An 18,235-nucleotide genomic window follows, 5' to 3' on the forward strand; every position below is an offset into this window, starting at 1 on the left:
TTGAGAGATAGTGGAGGAGGGGCAGAGAAACAGAGAGAGAATCCCAAGCAGGCTCTGCACTGTCAGCACAGAACCTGACATGGGGCTCGAACCCAAGAACAGTGAGATCATGACCTGAGTTGAGACCAAGAGTCAGTCGCCCAACCGACAGCCACCCAGGCGCCCTGTCTCCTTTTACATTCTTAACATTTCTTTCCTGGTTGAATGAACCATGATGAAAAAAAAAAAAAACAAAAAACAAAAAACAAAAAAAAACAAAACAAAACAAAAAAACAAAGAAAACAGACTGATCAGACCCTAATCTTGTATTTATTTGTTATCTTCCAGTTAAGTTGGAATATGTGTGCTTTGTATATGTGATAACATACATGTTTTTGCACATTTCTTTCTTCCTTTTTCTCACCAGTAGAGTTTATCATTTATAATCAGTGTATGTTATATATCTGCTGTAAATTGTATGAACTTTCAAAGTACTTTATTTTAGAGGGGCCAGTGGACAGATTTATACTTACCAACATAAATATCTTTTATTGTAGACATTTCCAAAAATATTTTTTCTATCAAATAACAAGTTGTTTTTTTTTTTTTCTGGAGAATATCAGTTTGGATCATTAGACAGAAGGATTTTCAAATTTTCCATTAAAATATTCATGATATGTAAGATGTGAATGGTCACAGTTTCTTCACATATACAAAAATAACATTTTTACTCCCAATTATTCAGTAAGAAAGATCTCTTTTGCAAGACACAGAAGATATATGTTTAGATATAAACTACTGACCATGCTTTCAACATTAGAGACGTAGGAGGAATAGAATATATTTTAAACTCTTACCCATTTATATTCTCCATTCACATTTAGCTCACTTATTTCTTTGGCCTTCGTGTTAGGTGTGACAGTGTATTAGCCAAGCTGTCTCCGTGATTCAGGCATTTTATCAGTTCTACAAGACAGATGCTAAACAGCATAGTCTAAATTGAAATCTCTGATGACTCTCTGGAGACAAGTTGATGGCAAGAATCCCACTCAAGCACTTAAATATGTGGCCTTTACCCATATTTAACTGCAAGACCGCGAGTACAGCTTTGGAGTAAACTTTTTTAGCCTTCAACTGTCAAGATTTTGTATCTTTCTCATCATTTGATTATTGCATCTCATCTTGTTAGGAAAGGCTATCAATCTGCTTTCTCCCCCACAACAGAGAATTTAAAGAACCACTGATGCCTATTACTTTAAACAAAAAAATTTAAGAGAAATTGTGTAGCCCAGTATTGCTTTCAGAACTACTTCAGACCACAGAGACAACATTTTGAAATAATGTCTTAGTGCCAAGTGTGTTCCAGTTTAGTTATACATTTAAAATGACATAACCATAATATTCTCAGCAATCTTTGGGACTTCCTTATTTCCTAAAGTTGTTGCAGAAGCATTTTTAAATCAAGTTACTGGATCCTAGCCTGGAAGAAGTCTAGAATCTATGAAACTGAGGTCATTATAAAGGTGATAGAGCTAAGAAAAATAATCCCCGAAATGTAAACAGGGATGTATTTCCATAGCCCCTGTGGATCTCAACAGGGAGTTTATGTGCCTTTTAAGATTCCGCTTACTCTACAGTGGGGTGAATTTTCTGATGATATTGTTTGTCCTCAATATTTGCTGAATTAACAAATACACACGTTAGGTTATAAAGGTGTAGAAAGGATCTTAGAGGTAAGTGTCATTTTGTAATTTGACCCCTGAGAAAGCTGAGGCTCCAAATGGTTCAGTCACTTTCCCGTGATGTATAGTAGGTCATCTGTTCCACACTTAAGCTTTCTTCTGTATTGTGTCTGTCTTCATGATCCTTCTGCGAACAAAGCAGGGCATAACTAATTGTCGAGAAGAGTTAAATCTAGTGCCGAAGTCTTCTACATTGTTTTAATTGAAAGATTTGTCACCTTATTCCATGTTACTGTCTTCACTAACACTGTATCCCTCTCATGCTACCTATCTGAAAAACTACATTATAAGTTGTTTTTGTTTTTTTCCCCTTTTGGATAATCATCATATGACAATGCTAATTTAATTATAACTTATCATATTCACAATACTAATTTTAGCTTTTATTTATGCTAATCATTTTGAAACTAGTCTCTATAAGCATTTTAGATTAATATAAGTTATTTCATTATGTCACACAGCCTTAGATCTTAAGCAAAATTTTCTAATTTATATAAGTGAATTTGAAAATAGAAAATGTGGATTTTAATGTGAGAAGTTTTACATAAAAAGAAAATATGCATTGGTCTTATCAGTAGTGAATTTTTGGTTGCAAAATTGTGGTAATATTGATGATTACTTAAATCTAAGAATTTTATATAAAATACAGGTGATTAATTTTGATTTAATCCTTAATAACTGCAAAGGTTATAAATATACAAGTCTATGATATAGCAACCATATTTTTCTGATAATTTTTTTCTAATTGAAACTATACAGAATCCAGGTTTATAGGAAATTAAAATATATTTCTGCCTGGTTCCACTGAAAAGTATAGGCACATTGTAAGACTAAATAACATTTTTAATGAAAAGAAACAATGTCTCAAAACTGAAATGTTTTGTCATCGGAGTGCACAGAATTCTATATATCTTTCTTTGGCATTTCTGTGGCATATCACATTCTTATTTCTATAGGAAAGTCTGGAAGGTATTCTCATCTCTTGTCCTAAATGATATATATCTTGAGGATAATATATTTGACTTATCTCTTTGTCCCCAATAATACCAAACCTAGTGACTTGGAAATATTATGTATTCAGTACATTTTTCAGTGAATTAATGACAGGGGTAGGAGCTTTTTTAGAGACAGTTTCTTCACTCTATTTCTAAGAAATATTTTAGTGTATGTGACCATAGGTCCTTGAATTCAGATTTATGAGCTTCTAACCCTGAAAAACCTGTACCTCACAAGTTTCTCTAGCCATCTTAGAGTAAGTACATTAGTTATAAACATATATTTTATTCTAAAATCTATTCCAGTTCTGCAAGTGATTAGTTTACGACTTCCAGTATTATAGCCCATTAATATTTTTTTTTCTTTCTCCATTTCCAATCACTATTAACTTTGCCCTTCTTTAACAATTATACTTCACTAGAAACTCTCATTTTGACAATTCATGGGGCAGGAGGTCTCCCTCAAAGTCTACATCTGGTTTTACTTTCATATTGTTCATTTATCCCCCAATGTACTATATACAGTCTGGTTTCTATCCTGTCATGCCAGCATAGCTTTTTAATTTTCAGAGAACTTTCAAACCTCTTCATAATGGACCCACTTGTGTCACTAAAAAATGTGTTCCTCTCATTCACGGATTTCTGTGATAAAAACCCTTCCCCATTTTCTTGCTACCATTGTATTCTTCCTATTCTCCATTATTATTATTATTATTATTATTATTATTATTATTATTATCATGTCTCCAGGAAATGTTTCAGGTTCTCAGCCTTTTTCTCACTGTATACTTACTTTCCCTTTGGGAAAATTTACCAATCTCCAATAGATTTAACCCACCACTTGACTACACGCAATCTTTATCAATAGCCTGATCTCCCTGATAATCTCCGTACAGATTGTGCTAGTGATCTAAGGTCACAGTCAGTTTATCCCTCCAGCATTTCAGGTCTGATGTGAGGGAGAACTTGATCCCACTCACAGGTAGGAATATGCTTTGTCAAGAATGGTGTCTTAGAGTTAGTGAGGTTTGTGTTGAGTCATGAGGTGATTCATGGTTATTCAGGAGAAAAAGAAGGGGGAGCAAAAAAGGAATGAAGGGCTAAGAGACAATAACATGTTAGTGGAACAGGAAAATCATGAAGACTGAAGATAGCAGGCCATATTTGAGAATGGAGAAATCCCCCAGTATTTGGGGATAACTGGAGGAGTCTATGGAGGAGGGACCAGAGACATCACCAGTCATTCATTTCGAATGTATATGCAGCATGTCACTGGGAGATCATTTGTGGATTTTAAGTAGAGTAAGGATATGATTTAATTAGTCGATATTCATTGTGCACAACATTCACAGTGTCCTGACAGAGGAATGATATGAAGGAGCTCAAAGCTGGAGACAAAAAGAACAATTAAAGAAAAGACCAAGAAACTTTTCTACCAAAAAAAAAAAATTTAAACTTTTAAATGCTTAATAAGTAAAAATGGAAAACAAAGGTGGTGAGGAGATATTTACAGTAAATGCAACCAATAGTTATATACTATGGCATTTTGTTCTAGCAGCCCAGCTAGACTAAGACAGAAGACCTGTTCTCCTTTAATCAACAATACTTTTATCAAGAATCATAAAATAAAAAGTTTATTTTATTATCTCATATGAGCGACTCTCAGGGCATAACATAAAATGGGGAAAATGTGATATGCTTGAGATGTTTGTAATGTGATTACAAATGCAAAAAACATCAGAAAGAATATAAATTTCAAATATAATTGCAAATAGTTGGTGGAATATTGCTTAGCTACAAAAAAACAAAATTCTGTTATCCATAGCAGCATCAAGACATATTATACTAGGTGAAAAAAAGTACACTAAATAGGAAGGACATAAAAATGAAAAATTATGTGGCGCCTGGGCCACTCAGTTGGTTAAGATCTGACTTAGGCTCAGGTCATGATCTCGCGGTCTGTGAGTTCGAGCCCCTCGTCAGGCTCTGTGCTGACAGCTCAAAGCCTGGAGCCTGCTTGGGATTCTGTGTCTCCCTCTCTCTCTTCCCCTCCCCTGCTCTCACGCTCTCTCTCTCAAAACCAAGTAAACATTAAAAAAAATTTAATGAAAAATTATGATATTTGTACATACATTCTAGAAGCAAAAGCACAAAATTAGTAATAGGTGGTAGACTTCTAAGTGATTTAATAAGATTTCCCTCCATCCTGTAATTTATTTTTTATGTAACTTAAACAATTGATTATTTGCATCTTTGTAGTCAGAAGCCTCTCTCATCTCTGCCCTCTGGATCTTCTCGTTCAATGAGTCATGTGCCCTAGGTTTTTGCCCAAACCCAACATTCTGGTGTCGTGACTGAGGACAAGGTCTGTAGAAGCAAAAGCAGTGGGGGTCCCTTTCCTAATACTTACTAACTCTGTGATTTCTGCCAGGATCTTGAAGCTATTGAAGCTTAGATTTTCTTGTCTGTAATATCATTTCATGTGGGTTTTGTCAAAAGCTGAAACCAAAAATGCTTATAAAACAATGAATATAATATTTGGGGGTTTTGTTTCTGTTATCGATGGCGTCCTAATTTAAGGCCTTTGCCACCTCATGCCTGGACTACATCTTGACCACACATTCTCCTGACTCCAGGCCATCCCGTTAGACCTCAGTAGAATGAGCTTCCTAAATTAGGTTGCCCACATCACTTGGATGTCTTCCCTGCCATTCACTATTACCCGTAGGGCCTGATTGTGAAGGACTCCACAGTATGTCTGTCTACATTGAACATTTGTTGAAATATATGTATTTTACTATATAAGGCACTTGTTATCTTTTACGGCTGTTACTAACAAAAACATCACTATCATAATGTTTTGTTATATTGTTATATTGATATATTATTAGTTTCTCATGAAATCTTTACCCAATAATACAAGCTCACCTTTGTTAATGATGAAGTATCCCATCGAGTACTACAATCAGATTTGATCATTGTAATACTTTTGCAAACATTTCCTCGGTCATTTGGTAACCTTAGGTAGTGACAAATTTCTGATGGGTTAGAATAATTATGTCTGGCATGTGGGGCAGACACTGAATTATAGTGCTACTTACTCAGAAATCTAGGCTAATGGCAACAGATTTGCCAGTCTTGGGGTTAATATGCAAGTGCCTGAGTAGCTCAGAGATAGTATGACTCTTGCCTAACTACAGTGGCCAAGTTTCAGGTTAAAGCTGATGAAAATAGGAAATTAATGTCTTTGTATCATATTGTCTCAATGTTAGTAAGCTGGCTAATCAGACCAGTTAGAATAACAAAATATAGATTTCTCAGCTTCCATTTATGCTAAAAAATAAACTATTGAAAAGGAAACTTTCAAACTATATCATGAAGAATTTTAGAGTGGCTTAAAATTCTTTCCTACTAATTATTATTAGTTTCTGTGACCATATGACAGAGCCTAGGGTCTAAGTCCTAACTCCATCCCAGCACATTCAATGAGTGTAGGCATCTAAAGTACCCTGTCATTTACAGCCACTTCAAAGTGCATTCAGAAACTTGGTTCTCAAGTGCATTAGATTTTATTAAAAGCATTCTGCTGTGACACCCATTCTTTCTAATTGGTTTATGGACAGCCCCCACCATTCAGACAAATCCTAATTGCATTTTCCCACAAGTGTACTTTGATTTATTGTTCCTTATTCTATATTATTTGTAATGAATCAGAGTAAAATTCCTAAGACATTAAACAAAATTTACAGTAGTTCTTCTATAAAGTGGGATGTACATAAGGATTCTTAATAGATTTTTTGCTTATTTTTAAATTTATTTAGTCCATCTACATTCATCTGTGTGATTTCCAGTAGCAATATCTTTATTACCTTTCCTGAGATTATTACTTACTTGATTTTTCGTGTTTAGGGTCTTAGAATTACTTAGAATGTTGGAATGGATTATGTATAGAGCATTAAAAATATTATATCCTTCTGTTAGGTTTAAGTAGGTATATATGTATTTGGAACAGAAAAAATATTATCTAGGGACAGTGACAGGGCATCTGCATAAAATTAGGTAATGCCTATGTTGTGCTAACAGGTTTAACTGAAAATATTCTAGTCAGTTTTAGAATTACAACTTTTGAGATTCCAAGAGTTAATTTGGAATGGATCTATACCAGAATCCAAAAAATATAATGTTTTAAAATAAGTAAGTGGCACAAATATAAAAACAGAGGATAATAATATTCAAGAAAGAACTTCCTCACTGTTGAGTTATTACATAATAGCAAACTAAGTAAAGAGTCTCCATGGAATTATAGGCATGGGATCATTTCTGTAGGGAGTCCATGAAAATTGATGTGAAGAAAGACAAATAGAACTTGTTTATAACCATTTGTAAAGCCTTCTAGGCTTCTTAGAGAGAAATATGTCGGTTCTTTTAAAAGTTTGGATGATTAGAATTTTGAATTCAGAATCAGAAACAATGGAGTATATTTAGAATAAGAGGCAAAAGGAAAAAGAGAAATCAATTTTAAGATAAAAAGGAAGGAGAGAAAGATAATCTCTAGCAAAATTTCGGTGAACTGAGCAAATGGGAGTCTTGCTTTCCACAGCATAAATAATAACATCTAGAAAAATTGGAAAAGGTGGTTAGCAGATGATGAGCAGACAAAAGATCTAACTATCCGTTGCAGCTGAATGTTTTAAATGAGGAACTGAGCCTTTCATCTCTACTGGAACAGTAAAGAGGCCTTCAACACCCATGGTGTCCGTGGAGACCAAGTGGGGGCAACTTGGACTTTCACCCTAACCAGCAGTAATAAGATGGCACCTGTTTCTGCTGGGGCTGTCAGAGAATGCCTCCTAGTGGGACAGGAATCTCATCACTGCCCAGTAGTAATGAGGCCACCCCTTCTATGGCACCGAATGGGGAGCAGTAATGGGGCACTCCTACCCCTCCCTATCAGGTACTGACAGTGGTACTGATGTCAGGTACTCCCTAGTGGTCCCTAAGCCCCCACCTTCACCCCATGTCAATGAGAAAGTCCCTCTCCGGAGTGAGTGGAGGCCAGGTGGGTACCAGGATTTCTACCCCAACCTGACAGTGATTAGGTAGTACCCTTCCCCACCTCTGTGCCAGAGATATGTTGGAAAGCACCAGCTAAATCAGAAGGTTGAAGGTCTGGAGTCTCACAATACGCCAAAGGGCAGGTTTCAATAGAAAATAAATCATCACACTGAGAATCAAGAAGATCAAAAAGCAAATGAAAAAAGACAATCAATAGATGTCACCCTTACCCTCTAGACCCTGCCAACCACCAATCTATTCTCTATTTCTTTTTTTTTAATGTTTTAATGTTTTTATTTATTTTTGAGACAAAGAGAGACAGAGCATGAGCAGGGGACGGGCAGAGAGAGAGGGAGACACAGAATCTGAAACAGGCTCCAGGCTCCGAGCCATCAGCACAGAGCCCGACGCAGGGCTGGAACCCACAGGCCGTGAAATCATGACCTGAGCTGAAGTCAGATGTTCAACCGACTGAGCCACCCAGACGCCCCAATCTATTCTGTATTTCTATGAGTTCAGTTGTTTTAGATGCCACATGTAAGTGAGATCACACAATAATAGTCTTTTTGTCTGACTTATTCACTTAGCATAATGCCCTCAAGGTTTAATCCATGTTGTCACAAATGGCAAGATTTCCTTCTTTCATTATGGCTGAATATTCATATATATACATATACATATACATATACATATACGTATACATATACATGGTTGAATATTCAAATATATATATTTGTATATTTTACATATGTATTTTTCTTTATATATTTAAATTTTAATTTAAAATAACACAAAAAATGAGGTATTGTTGACTAGCAATCAGTACTGTGCAATAATACAATGCACACAAACATGAACACACATGTGCACTATTGCACTATAACTTTCTATAAATATGCATGATGCTGGTTTAATTTGGCTAAGTTTTCTTTCTTTGGATTATGTATACCACTTTTTAAGAGGTGTTAAAATGGTGACATGATGACAGATGGTAATTTGTGTGTGTGTGTGTGTGTGTGTGTGTGTGTGTGTGTGTGTGGTATGTAACTTGTGGGCAAAATAAAAAGTTGTCAGTTCTTTGTCAATTTCCAAAAAAAAAAAAAAAATGTGATTCAAAATTGACCACTCCATGAATTGCTAAAGTCCAGGAACGGCATCCCTACAGTTTCTGTTATACTAATGTAGCGTAGAATGTATATGTAACATCCAGCTCAGAGCTCTGCACAAAGCTGTCATCATATACATATGGTTACCTAACAATTAGGTACATTTGTCTGAAAATGGTGGCCAATAATTCTAATACCAGAACAAATTTTAAATCTTTTATTAGTGAAAGGCAGTCTTGCTTCCCCATAGTTACTTATGTAATTGTATGCTGGGAATAATGTGCTAGGTAGTGAAGAAAATTCTAAACTCTAATAAACTGTAATAAATGCCTTTGTGTTACCTCACTCTTCAACCCCATTTCAACATTTAATCATGTTAATATTTTAATATCCTATTCTTCTTTGAGAAAAATCTCAGTTTTGGGGATGAAAGATTCACATGTAATCTAATGTTACTTCCTCACAAATTCATAATATCAAATGTATGCTAATCTACACATATATATATAGATATAGATATATAGATATAGGTATAGATATATATCTACACAGAGTAGACGACCAGTTTTTGTTATAATTTTCTTACTTATTATAATTTAATTTCATATAACATTTTCATAGTTTGTTGTTAACATGAGAACATATTTTACCATTTTATGTATATAGAAAGATTTAAAGGACATATTTTAAAATGATTCAGTATTCCATAAAGTATAGTTTATAGTTCCATAAACTATATATATAGTTGAACATTCAAATATATGTATTTTTGTATATTTATACATATTTTTCTTTATGTATTTAAATTTTAATTTAGAGATTAGAATTAGCAATTATTAGAAATCTTAAAAGTTTTAACATTCCAAGTGGAACTTAGATGCCTCCATTAAATTTTTTTTTCTTAAACAAAAGTTTAGGCTTTTTCCCCCTTATAATGTAATAGTTTTTAAGTGACTTTTTCTAGGAATGCTTTCTAAAGAAACTCAAAATAAAGTAGATTCTTAATAATGATTATAAGATAATTCTCCTCTGTAAGTTTTTGTATTAGTGAAGCTGCTGTTTTCCGTCGTTAGACATTTAGGTCTTTATCTTCCAGAATATTTCATATGAACTAAAACTGAAGTAAAGCCTTTTTCGCTGTGCATTTTTTAGTATTTTTTAAAACCTGATTCCTATTTTTTTCCTTTCCTTTGAAGGTGAGAGGCCCGCCAGTTGCAGGAGCATTTAAAGAAAGACCAACGAAGCCCACAGCATTTCGAAAATTTTATGAACGAGGAGATTTCCCAATTGCCCTTGAGCATGATTCGAAAGGAAACAAAATCGCGTGGAAGGTAAGTCAGGGCACAGCTGGGGGAACCAGCCGTGTACCGCTGGAACGACATCTCCCAACACCGAACGAAGTTGGCTAACCAAATAAGCTGGGGTGATTTCTCAGAGAATGGAAGGTGGTGGGTAAGCTCTTAGAGAAGGCCCCCCTTGTGTCAGCTGTCCACCTTGACTAACAATTAAATTATAGCCTGCAAAACAGAAAATGACAGAGTTGCTTTGCCTTAGAGAATCGTCCGCTGCCCAATTCATCTCTATTTTTATGAGAACCTGGCAGCCCGGCCTGTTTCAGGCAGTCCATCAAATGATGGAACTGGTGGCTGAATACGGAGAGCAACAGCCATTTATCTCCTCCAAATTTCACCTTCCTGCAGGACACTTCCAAATGGAAGCTTTAATTACCTAAATGGATAGGTCAAGATTGTCTGCTCCCTGGAAATGCAGAGCAGAATACAAAAGAAGGTTGGTTCTCATTGCCGCACTCTCTCCCTGTCTGCAGCATGTGTCAGTGGCGGTGGCTGTCATACGTGCCCGGTTAGAGGCTGACCTCCACGCCGAAACCATTACGGCACCGACATTTTTCTGACAAAAGGTTAATTGGCTTCAAAATAAATGTATTGCCTAATGACTCCATTGTAATGTGGCTGTGTTTCTTTCTAAAAGGCTCACTGATGTTATTTGTAAAAACTTGCCAATCTCTTAACTGGAGAAGGCTTTTACATTTAATTTGAAAAACGAAATGCTGATCTCTAAACAGCTTCTGCTATTTAATTATTTTGTGTTATCAAGGACTTTGCTTTGGGTGATATTTATCAGCTAAAAGGGTTTCTCGGGCTAAAGACAGAGTTGTGCATGCGTATCACATCAGACTGAGGAACATAAAAGGTTTTTGCCAAATATCATCCAAGTGAAGCAATTGACCCATTTAACTCAAAAGTCCCACAATAGTGTCTGAAGGTGAAGATAGGAATTGTGTGTGGTTGGTACAAATAAATTCACATTAAAAAAATGAAATGACCAAAATAAAGAATTCATCAAAGCAAATACTTAGATTCATCAAAATTAATCTTTTCCTTCCTTTATGGAAAAACTGAGAGAATTGTTTGTGCTGTTTCCTGTATGTCTTCAAATGTTTTCATATAATTATCAAGCATTTCTAAATCTCGAGCAGTCTTTTGGTATTCAAGTACTGAACTTAGAATTACTATAAGTTGTTTGGCGATAGAAATCCCAAAGGTGTCCCTGTTATTAAATTTTGTCATAAGTTTTTTAGGAGGATGAAGAACATGACTATCTCTATCTCGGTTTCAGTCATTTCTATTAAAATGTGAATTTGGTATATGACAATGTGCATATAATGAGAAAGAATTTATAGCAAATATAAGTAATTTAGATATTTTAGTCTTAACATAAGTATATATTCCCAAAACTTTACTGTAACTTTTGGGTTTGTTTATATTTGATTAATTACATGGATTTTGTGTTTGTCTATATACTGGCTCCACAAGGTAACACAGTGGACTTTCTGAAAAACCTCATTCCTGTGGAGTAAAACAATATGCTATAATTCCTTATAAAAAGTGAGTGGATTTTAGTGTTTTAAGCAATTACAGCACATAAAAATTATGTCAATAAAAAAATTTATAGGTTTATTTTTACCTGTTCAAATAACTTTATGAGTAACTTTTGGAAGTGTCAAGAGACTAGGAAAGAAAATCATCTTGAAAATAATGAAAATGTAGGATGAGTCATTTTGCTTTATCTTTGATAATACAATAGCCAGAAGGTATATAAACTACTCCACATTTCAATTACACTACTCTAATATTGAAAGTAAAATGTGAGAATTATTAAGCATAGGCTTGTGGACAATCTCCCAATATAATCATAATTATTCCTTTGGTGCATGTGCTGTGAGGACAGTCTGGTACTTGAGCAGGGGAGGGCTTCTTTAGGATGCCATACCTCAGGAGGGGCCTTGAACGTTGAAGGAAGCAGGGCTACCCTCCCACACCCCACAGAATAAAAACAAAGACAAAAACAAAACACAACCCAGGACCCTGCACTGCACTTCCTTCCTGTGTGCCGACAGGGCCCAGGAGCCCAGGTCTTCATATCACTTATCTCCCCCTTAAAGACTTCTGAATAGCTCTGTTTCTCAGGAAAATAGTGGTCCCCTCTCCATACTCTTGTGACACCACTGGGACTCCAAGGGTTTGTGAGTGCCTGAAATGGTGTGCATGATTAAGTTGGAAGAAGTCGTAAATCTTTTATCAGAATTTCAAGAGGTATTGACTCTGAAATATTTAGGAGCTACTGTCCTGAAGCATGATGGAGGCTGTCCCAGCATCTGAGACTCAGCTCGTCTGGGAAGTCACTGATGGTTCCTGCCCATGACCCCAAGTTCCCTACTTGTTCCCCATCATCACTATACTAGAAATCATCCTATATTCTTGAAATAGAGTTACTGTCTGGTAACTACATATAAATGACCTAATAAAGTCAGAAACTGGAAGTAACAGTTAGACGCAGGTAAATGTCGTTTGCACATTTAGATTTTTCAACCCATATCTTCAACTGCCACCCTAGTGTAGTGCACATGAAAGTGGTTATTTGTTCCAAATGCCAAAACAACAAGGCAGACCAAATGCCAAATCTGTGCAGTCTAGTCTTTATGGTATCGCTGAAAATCAGAGCACGGTCTAATACAACTTTCTGCAATGGTGGAAATGTTCTACATCTGCACTGTCTAATAATTACAACTAGCCATATGTGGCCATTAAGCACTTGAAATGTCCCTAGTGAGAGTGAGGAGCTAAATTTTTAATTTTAATTAATTTTAATTTAAATAGCCACATGGTTACCATATTAGACAGTGCTGTTCTACATTAAGACAGTGGCAGTCAGAATAAATGCCTGAACCTGCTGGCCAGATAGATGACTATATGTATCTGCAAATTACTGTTAAAATGAAAAAGAAAGACCGATTCATGCATTTTTGCCATGGCTGTGTACGCTTACCGTATATTCCTTGGTAAACGTGAAAAAAGTTTTACAAAATTTTGGGAGTGAAATTTTTCCATATACTTATCAATGGCAAGTGAATTATCTAGGAAAAATGAGTAGCTCTGATCTGTAATATGAAATCTATCAGGCAAGCTCTGGCATACTTTTTATTTTTAAATACGTGTTTTCTGAATATAGCTAAAGAACTGTTAATTGTTAATGGCTAAAGACATTAAAAAACACAATAATGACTTAAACAAAAATTTTTAAGTCTGTCTCTTTTTCTATCTTCTCCTTGACTCTACCAACATTCAGGGGACATGACTTTATTCTATGGCTGCTACCTCCAATATCCAGAGTACAGGCAACAGGAGGGAGAAGCAGCTCAACAGTTTGGATAAGTTACAAAGCAGACAGATACTCAGCATGAACAACAGACGTTCTAAAATTGCGTTTGAGGGGCGCCTGGGTGGCGCAGTCGGTTAAGCGTCCGACTTCAGCCAGGTCACGATCTCATGGTCCGTGGGTTCGAGCCCCGCGTCGGGCTCTGGGCTGATGGCTCAGAGCCTGGAGCCTGTTTCCGATTCTGTGTCTCCCTCTCTCTCTGCCCCTCCCCTGTTCATGCTCTGTCTCGCTCTGTCCCAAAAATAAATAAAAAACGTTGAAAAAAAAATTTTTTAATTGCGTTTGAGTTTCCACATTTTAAATTTCCATCTGGGAGTAGGAAAGTTTTCTGTTACCTGTCTTCTCACTTCTGCCTCCCCACCAAGGTCCATCCCCGCTCCCACCCCCAACCCAGTAAGTTTCAGACACCCTTCAGGTCTCCTCTGGAGCTGTCCTGCCTTCTCCGCCTCCTCCCTGCTCCTTTCCGCCCCCACCCCCTGTCCTCTCCTCCCTGCCCCTCCCTGCTCCTCCTCCTTCCTTCTTCCTTCTTTTCCTCCTCCTCTTCTACTTCTTACTCTTCCTCCCTTTCCCTTTCTACTCCCTCCTTCCTTTCCTTTTTTGTTTGTTTGTTACTCCCTGGAATGCACAGTTTCCCCTCTAGTTCTTACAAGGTCACTTTGGGGAAGGAACTGGAGCCCTTCCTAGTTCTCTCTTTTCAACAGGAATCTGAAGTCATCAGGAGTAGTCACTGGAATGAATGTGAAATAATAATCGCTATTTACACACTTAATAAGGAGCAGAAATATAAATCCTAGGCAACGCATGAAATTCACTGTCTTATAAATTCTGATAACAAGCCATTGTTTTAAAATGGCATGGTAATACAGGTTATTTATTTATTTATATTTACTTTTCGTGTTTTTATTTTTGAGAGAGAGACTGTGAGCAGAGGAGGGAGAGAGAGAGGGAGACAGAATCTGAAGCATGCTTCAGGTTCTCAGGTGTTGAAATCAGATGCTTAACTGACTGAGCCACCCAGGTGCCTTGAAACACAGGTTATTTTATTTTATTTTATTTTTTCAACGTTTATTTATTTTGGGACAGAGAGAGACAGAGCATGAACAGGGGAGGGGCAGAGAGAGAGGGAGACACAGAATCGGAAACAGGCTCCAGGCTCTGAGCCATCAGCCCAGAGCCCGACGCAGGGCTCGAACTCACGGACCGCGAGATCGTGACCTGGCTGAAGTCGGGCGCTTACCGACTGCGCCACCCAGGCGCCCCAGAAACACAGGTTATTTTAAAATAGCCACTTTGATATAGACCTTGGCAGAAGGAGTTGAATAAAAATGTCAGAATCACACTGGAGTTTTTTTTTTTTAATGAACGATATCGTATTATAAACCATTTAGTTTGGAGAGCTACAACTACGCTAAGGTGTCTCTTAAGTTCCTTCACTTTATGGGCATTTTGATATAGTAGATATTGATAGGAATCACCTTTCTCTATCTATCCATGGTGCCATGCTTTTGGACAAAATGTGACATACGCTAAGAGTTTTGCTTTCACTAAATTTCTAATGAACATGCACAAAGGTGTCCCAGTTATTAGGTAGGTTTGAGTAAGAAATAGATACCCTATAAATGTCCAGCCCAATCAGGATATAATACAAACCCTATTACAAAGGCAGCTCAGATAGCAAACATCCAGATTGTCTTATAAAGGGAAAATCTCAAAGTGGGCTTTGTCAGCAACTTACAGTCTCTCATCTGGCAAGGTTGTCGCAGGCTTTGTTCAAAGTGGCATCGCTGTGGGGGGGCATTTCTGCATTCTTGTTTTCTCATCCCTTATTGAATATGTAAATTGTGTTAGTAACCTGTTATACTGAAATAAAATTCACAAGGCCACAACTGGTACGCATAGGAGGATGTGCGTGAGAATGGACTTTAGGTAGTCTCACCTCTCTGCCAAGAACCTGATCTTCCGTACTGGCCTTTTGGAGATGTCCACAATGTCATCACAAAAGCATACTTCCCCTGAGGTGAATGTATTCACCATACAGTTACTTGATGATTAAAACTTGGATCACACAACTTGGTTTTTCTATTAAAAAGTGACTTCATAAATTAACATTAATCAGGTAACTAAGAACAACCTTTTCTAATTCTTAAACTGATGTGTTATATAAATGTATTGATATGTTTATATAAAGAACTACAAAATACAGAAAGTTAGCATATATTAAGAAAAATGAAAGAAAATGAAAACCAGATAGGGACCTACAATGGAGCCAATATCAAGGTCAAATAAAATGGCGTATTCTGAAACCTAAAGAAGGGATCTTTGTATTTCTGGTTTCTTCACTCATTTATCCCAGTGCCTAGAGCAGCACCTGGCATAGAGTAGGTGCCCAGTGATCCGTGTTGAGTGAATGGAAAGCGTACTAGAACAGATTGACTATCCTCAAGTTTTACTTCTCTAGATACTTTACTTCTCATGACACTTTACTTCTCATCTTTATCAGTGTTTTGCATCTTTATCAGTGACCAGGTGCTAGATGATTGGGATGGCGTCTTTTTAACTATGGGAGCTCTAAGAAGTTTTGTTTCACGGGGTGCCTGGGTGGGTCAGTCGATTGAGCGTCTGACTCTTGGTTTCGGCTCAGGTCATGATCTCATTGTTCGTGAGTGTCTGTGCTGACAACACGGTGTCCTTGGTTCTGTGCTTACAACGTGGAGCCTGCTTGGGATTCTCTCTCTCCCTCTCTCTCTGCCCCTCCCCCACTCACTTGCTCACTCTCTCTCAAAAATGAATAAACATTAAAAAATTGTTTCATAATTATTAAAATAAGTATATTTTGAGATGTTCATGAAATAGTTTGGGGGATAAATATTGATTAGAAACTCCAGTAAGTTTGAATGCACAGTCCAGAATTCTATGCAATGGTTTTGGTGGATTGGACTTTTATTATGAAAATGCTCCTTTGATTATATGTAAACTGATTTTTTAAATTTCTTAAATTTCTTTTTTTTATTTTTTTTATTAAAAATTTTTTTAACATTTATTTATTTTTGAGACAGAGAGAGACAGAGCATGAACGGGGGAGGGGCAGAGAGAGAGGGAGACACAGAACTGGAAGCAGGCTCCAGGCTCTGAGCTATCAGCCCAAAGCCCAACGCGGGGCTCAAACTCACGGACTGTGAGATCATGACCTGAGCTGAAGTCGGACGCTTAACCAACTGAGCCACCCAGGCGCCCCAGATTTCTTAAATTTCAAAATGGCAAGTTCATTTATCTAAATGACTAAATATGTATGTCCAGTTTGAACATCCAAGTAAAGAAAATGATGTGCACAGATTAATTGGGTGCTTAAATTTATTTTTAAAATTGGCTGGACCACACCCACAATTCTGGGATGACTCATGAGCCACTAAACTCGTGCATGACTCTTCAGAATTTCTTCTCAGTTTGTTCTTTTTCTCGGTTCTTTTCAGTTCTCTGTAGCATTGCTATTCATGAACTATAAAAAGCTCTGTCAGTGTGACTGTTTTCATTGACATAACTGATAATTTCCTACTAGGAAAAACAGTTATTGAATATAATCATTATTAAAATCATGCACTAATTTTCTTACAATTAAAATCAGCCCCAAACCATGGTAGCTCATTATCCATAAATAGTATTGCATTTAAAGTAAGCCACTCCGTGACATGATACCTGATCCATTAGTCCTCATTAGATTGTTCTCGAAATTCTATAATTTTGATTAATCATTAGTCCTTTGGTACCTGCAATTTCTTAATGTTTCAGTTTCTTAAGAATTCAAAAAATTAGTGTTATATCTATACCCACCCCCTATCCCAGGTAACACCAATGTTGATTTCTGAAATCTTGTAGGCAAATTTATTTAAGAGTTGAATAATTTGTTTCACATGAAGAAGAATGGATGTTCTCTTGGAATTGTTCTCTTGGAGTTTCTATTTCTTTTGATAACTGCCAAAGCTTGAGTTTGGATAGCAGGCCTTAGTAGAATTTGTAAGGCAAATTTTACAAAAGAAGAGACAATTTACCTGATTTTTGTACAAGTGAGCTGCCATGTTTCCACTATTAATTCCTCTGTGATTAATTAATAGACAGAGAAGTCTTGAAAAAAAAGTCCTCTGGCAATTACTGTGCTGCTCTGTGTTTTTTGGAGGAGGGGGCTGCTTGTGCAATTAAATGCCATTCTTTTATTTGATGTAAATTGCGATGTCTTAAGAGTGTAGAGCATGAAAACACAGCCGTGTATCAGAAATAACTTTAAATTGGTTCGATGACCTCTGAAAGCTAGATGAGAGGTTTTCTGCTGAATGGGCTGGTGCTCTCTGCTGCCTCTATAATTTATGTGAGAAATTAGTGCGAATGGTTCACTTTTATGGAGCAGTACTGCTTGTGGCAAGCCTGCAGAAACAATTTTCCCCCAAGCCTCCATCTGTTCTTCAAACTAGGGCATATGCCATCTCATCGAGCTTGAAAGTCAACTGATTTATAACTCCTGGAAAGTGCATAGATTGAAAAGAAAGGTCGCCCGCCGCTCTGTGACAGTGATTTGGTCGGCCTCGGCTGAAGACAATTCACATTCCCCGGGGCCCAAGGGGAAAAGCAG

The 18,235-nt window shown here is 36.7% G+C and overlaps 1 protein-coding gene across 2 annotated transcripts in view; it reads left to right on the forward strand.

Moving 5' to 3' along the window:
• PACRG (parkin coregulated) overlaps positions 1 to 18,235 on the forward strand; it is a 513,250-nt gene that overhangs the window by 57,214 nt on the left and 437,801 nt on the right. For both annotated transcript variants that reach the window (XM_003986697.6, XM_045058627.1), the window contains exon 2: positions 10,074 to 10,208. In XM_003986697.6, coding sequence (XP_003986746.2) covers positions 10,074 to 10,208 — 135 coding nt within the window. The remainder of the gene's footprint in view (positions 1 to 10,073; positions 10,209 to 18,235) is intronic.

This window comes from Felis catus, chromosome B2 (genome assembly GCF_018350175.1).
Source record: "Felis catus isolate Fca126 chromosome B2, F.catus_Fca126_mat1.0, whole genome shotgun sequence".
In the NCBI taxonomy this organism is placed as follows: domain Eukaryota; kingdom Metazoa; phylum Chordata; class Mammalia; order Carnivora; family Felidae; genus Felis; species Felis catus.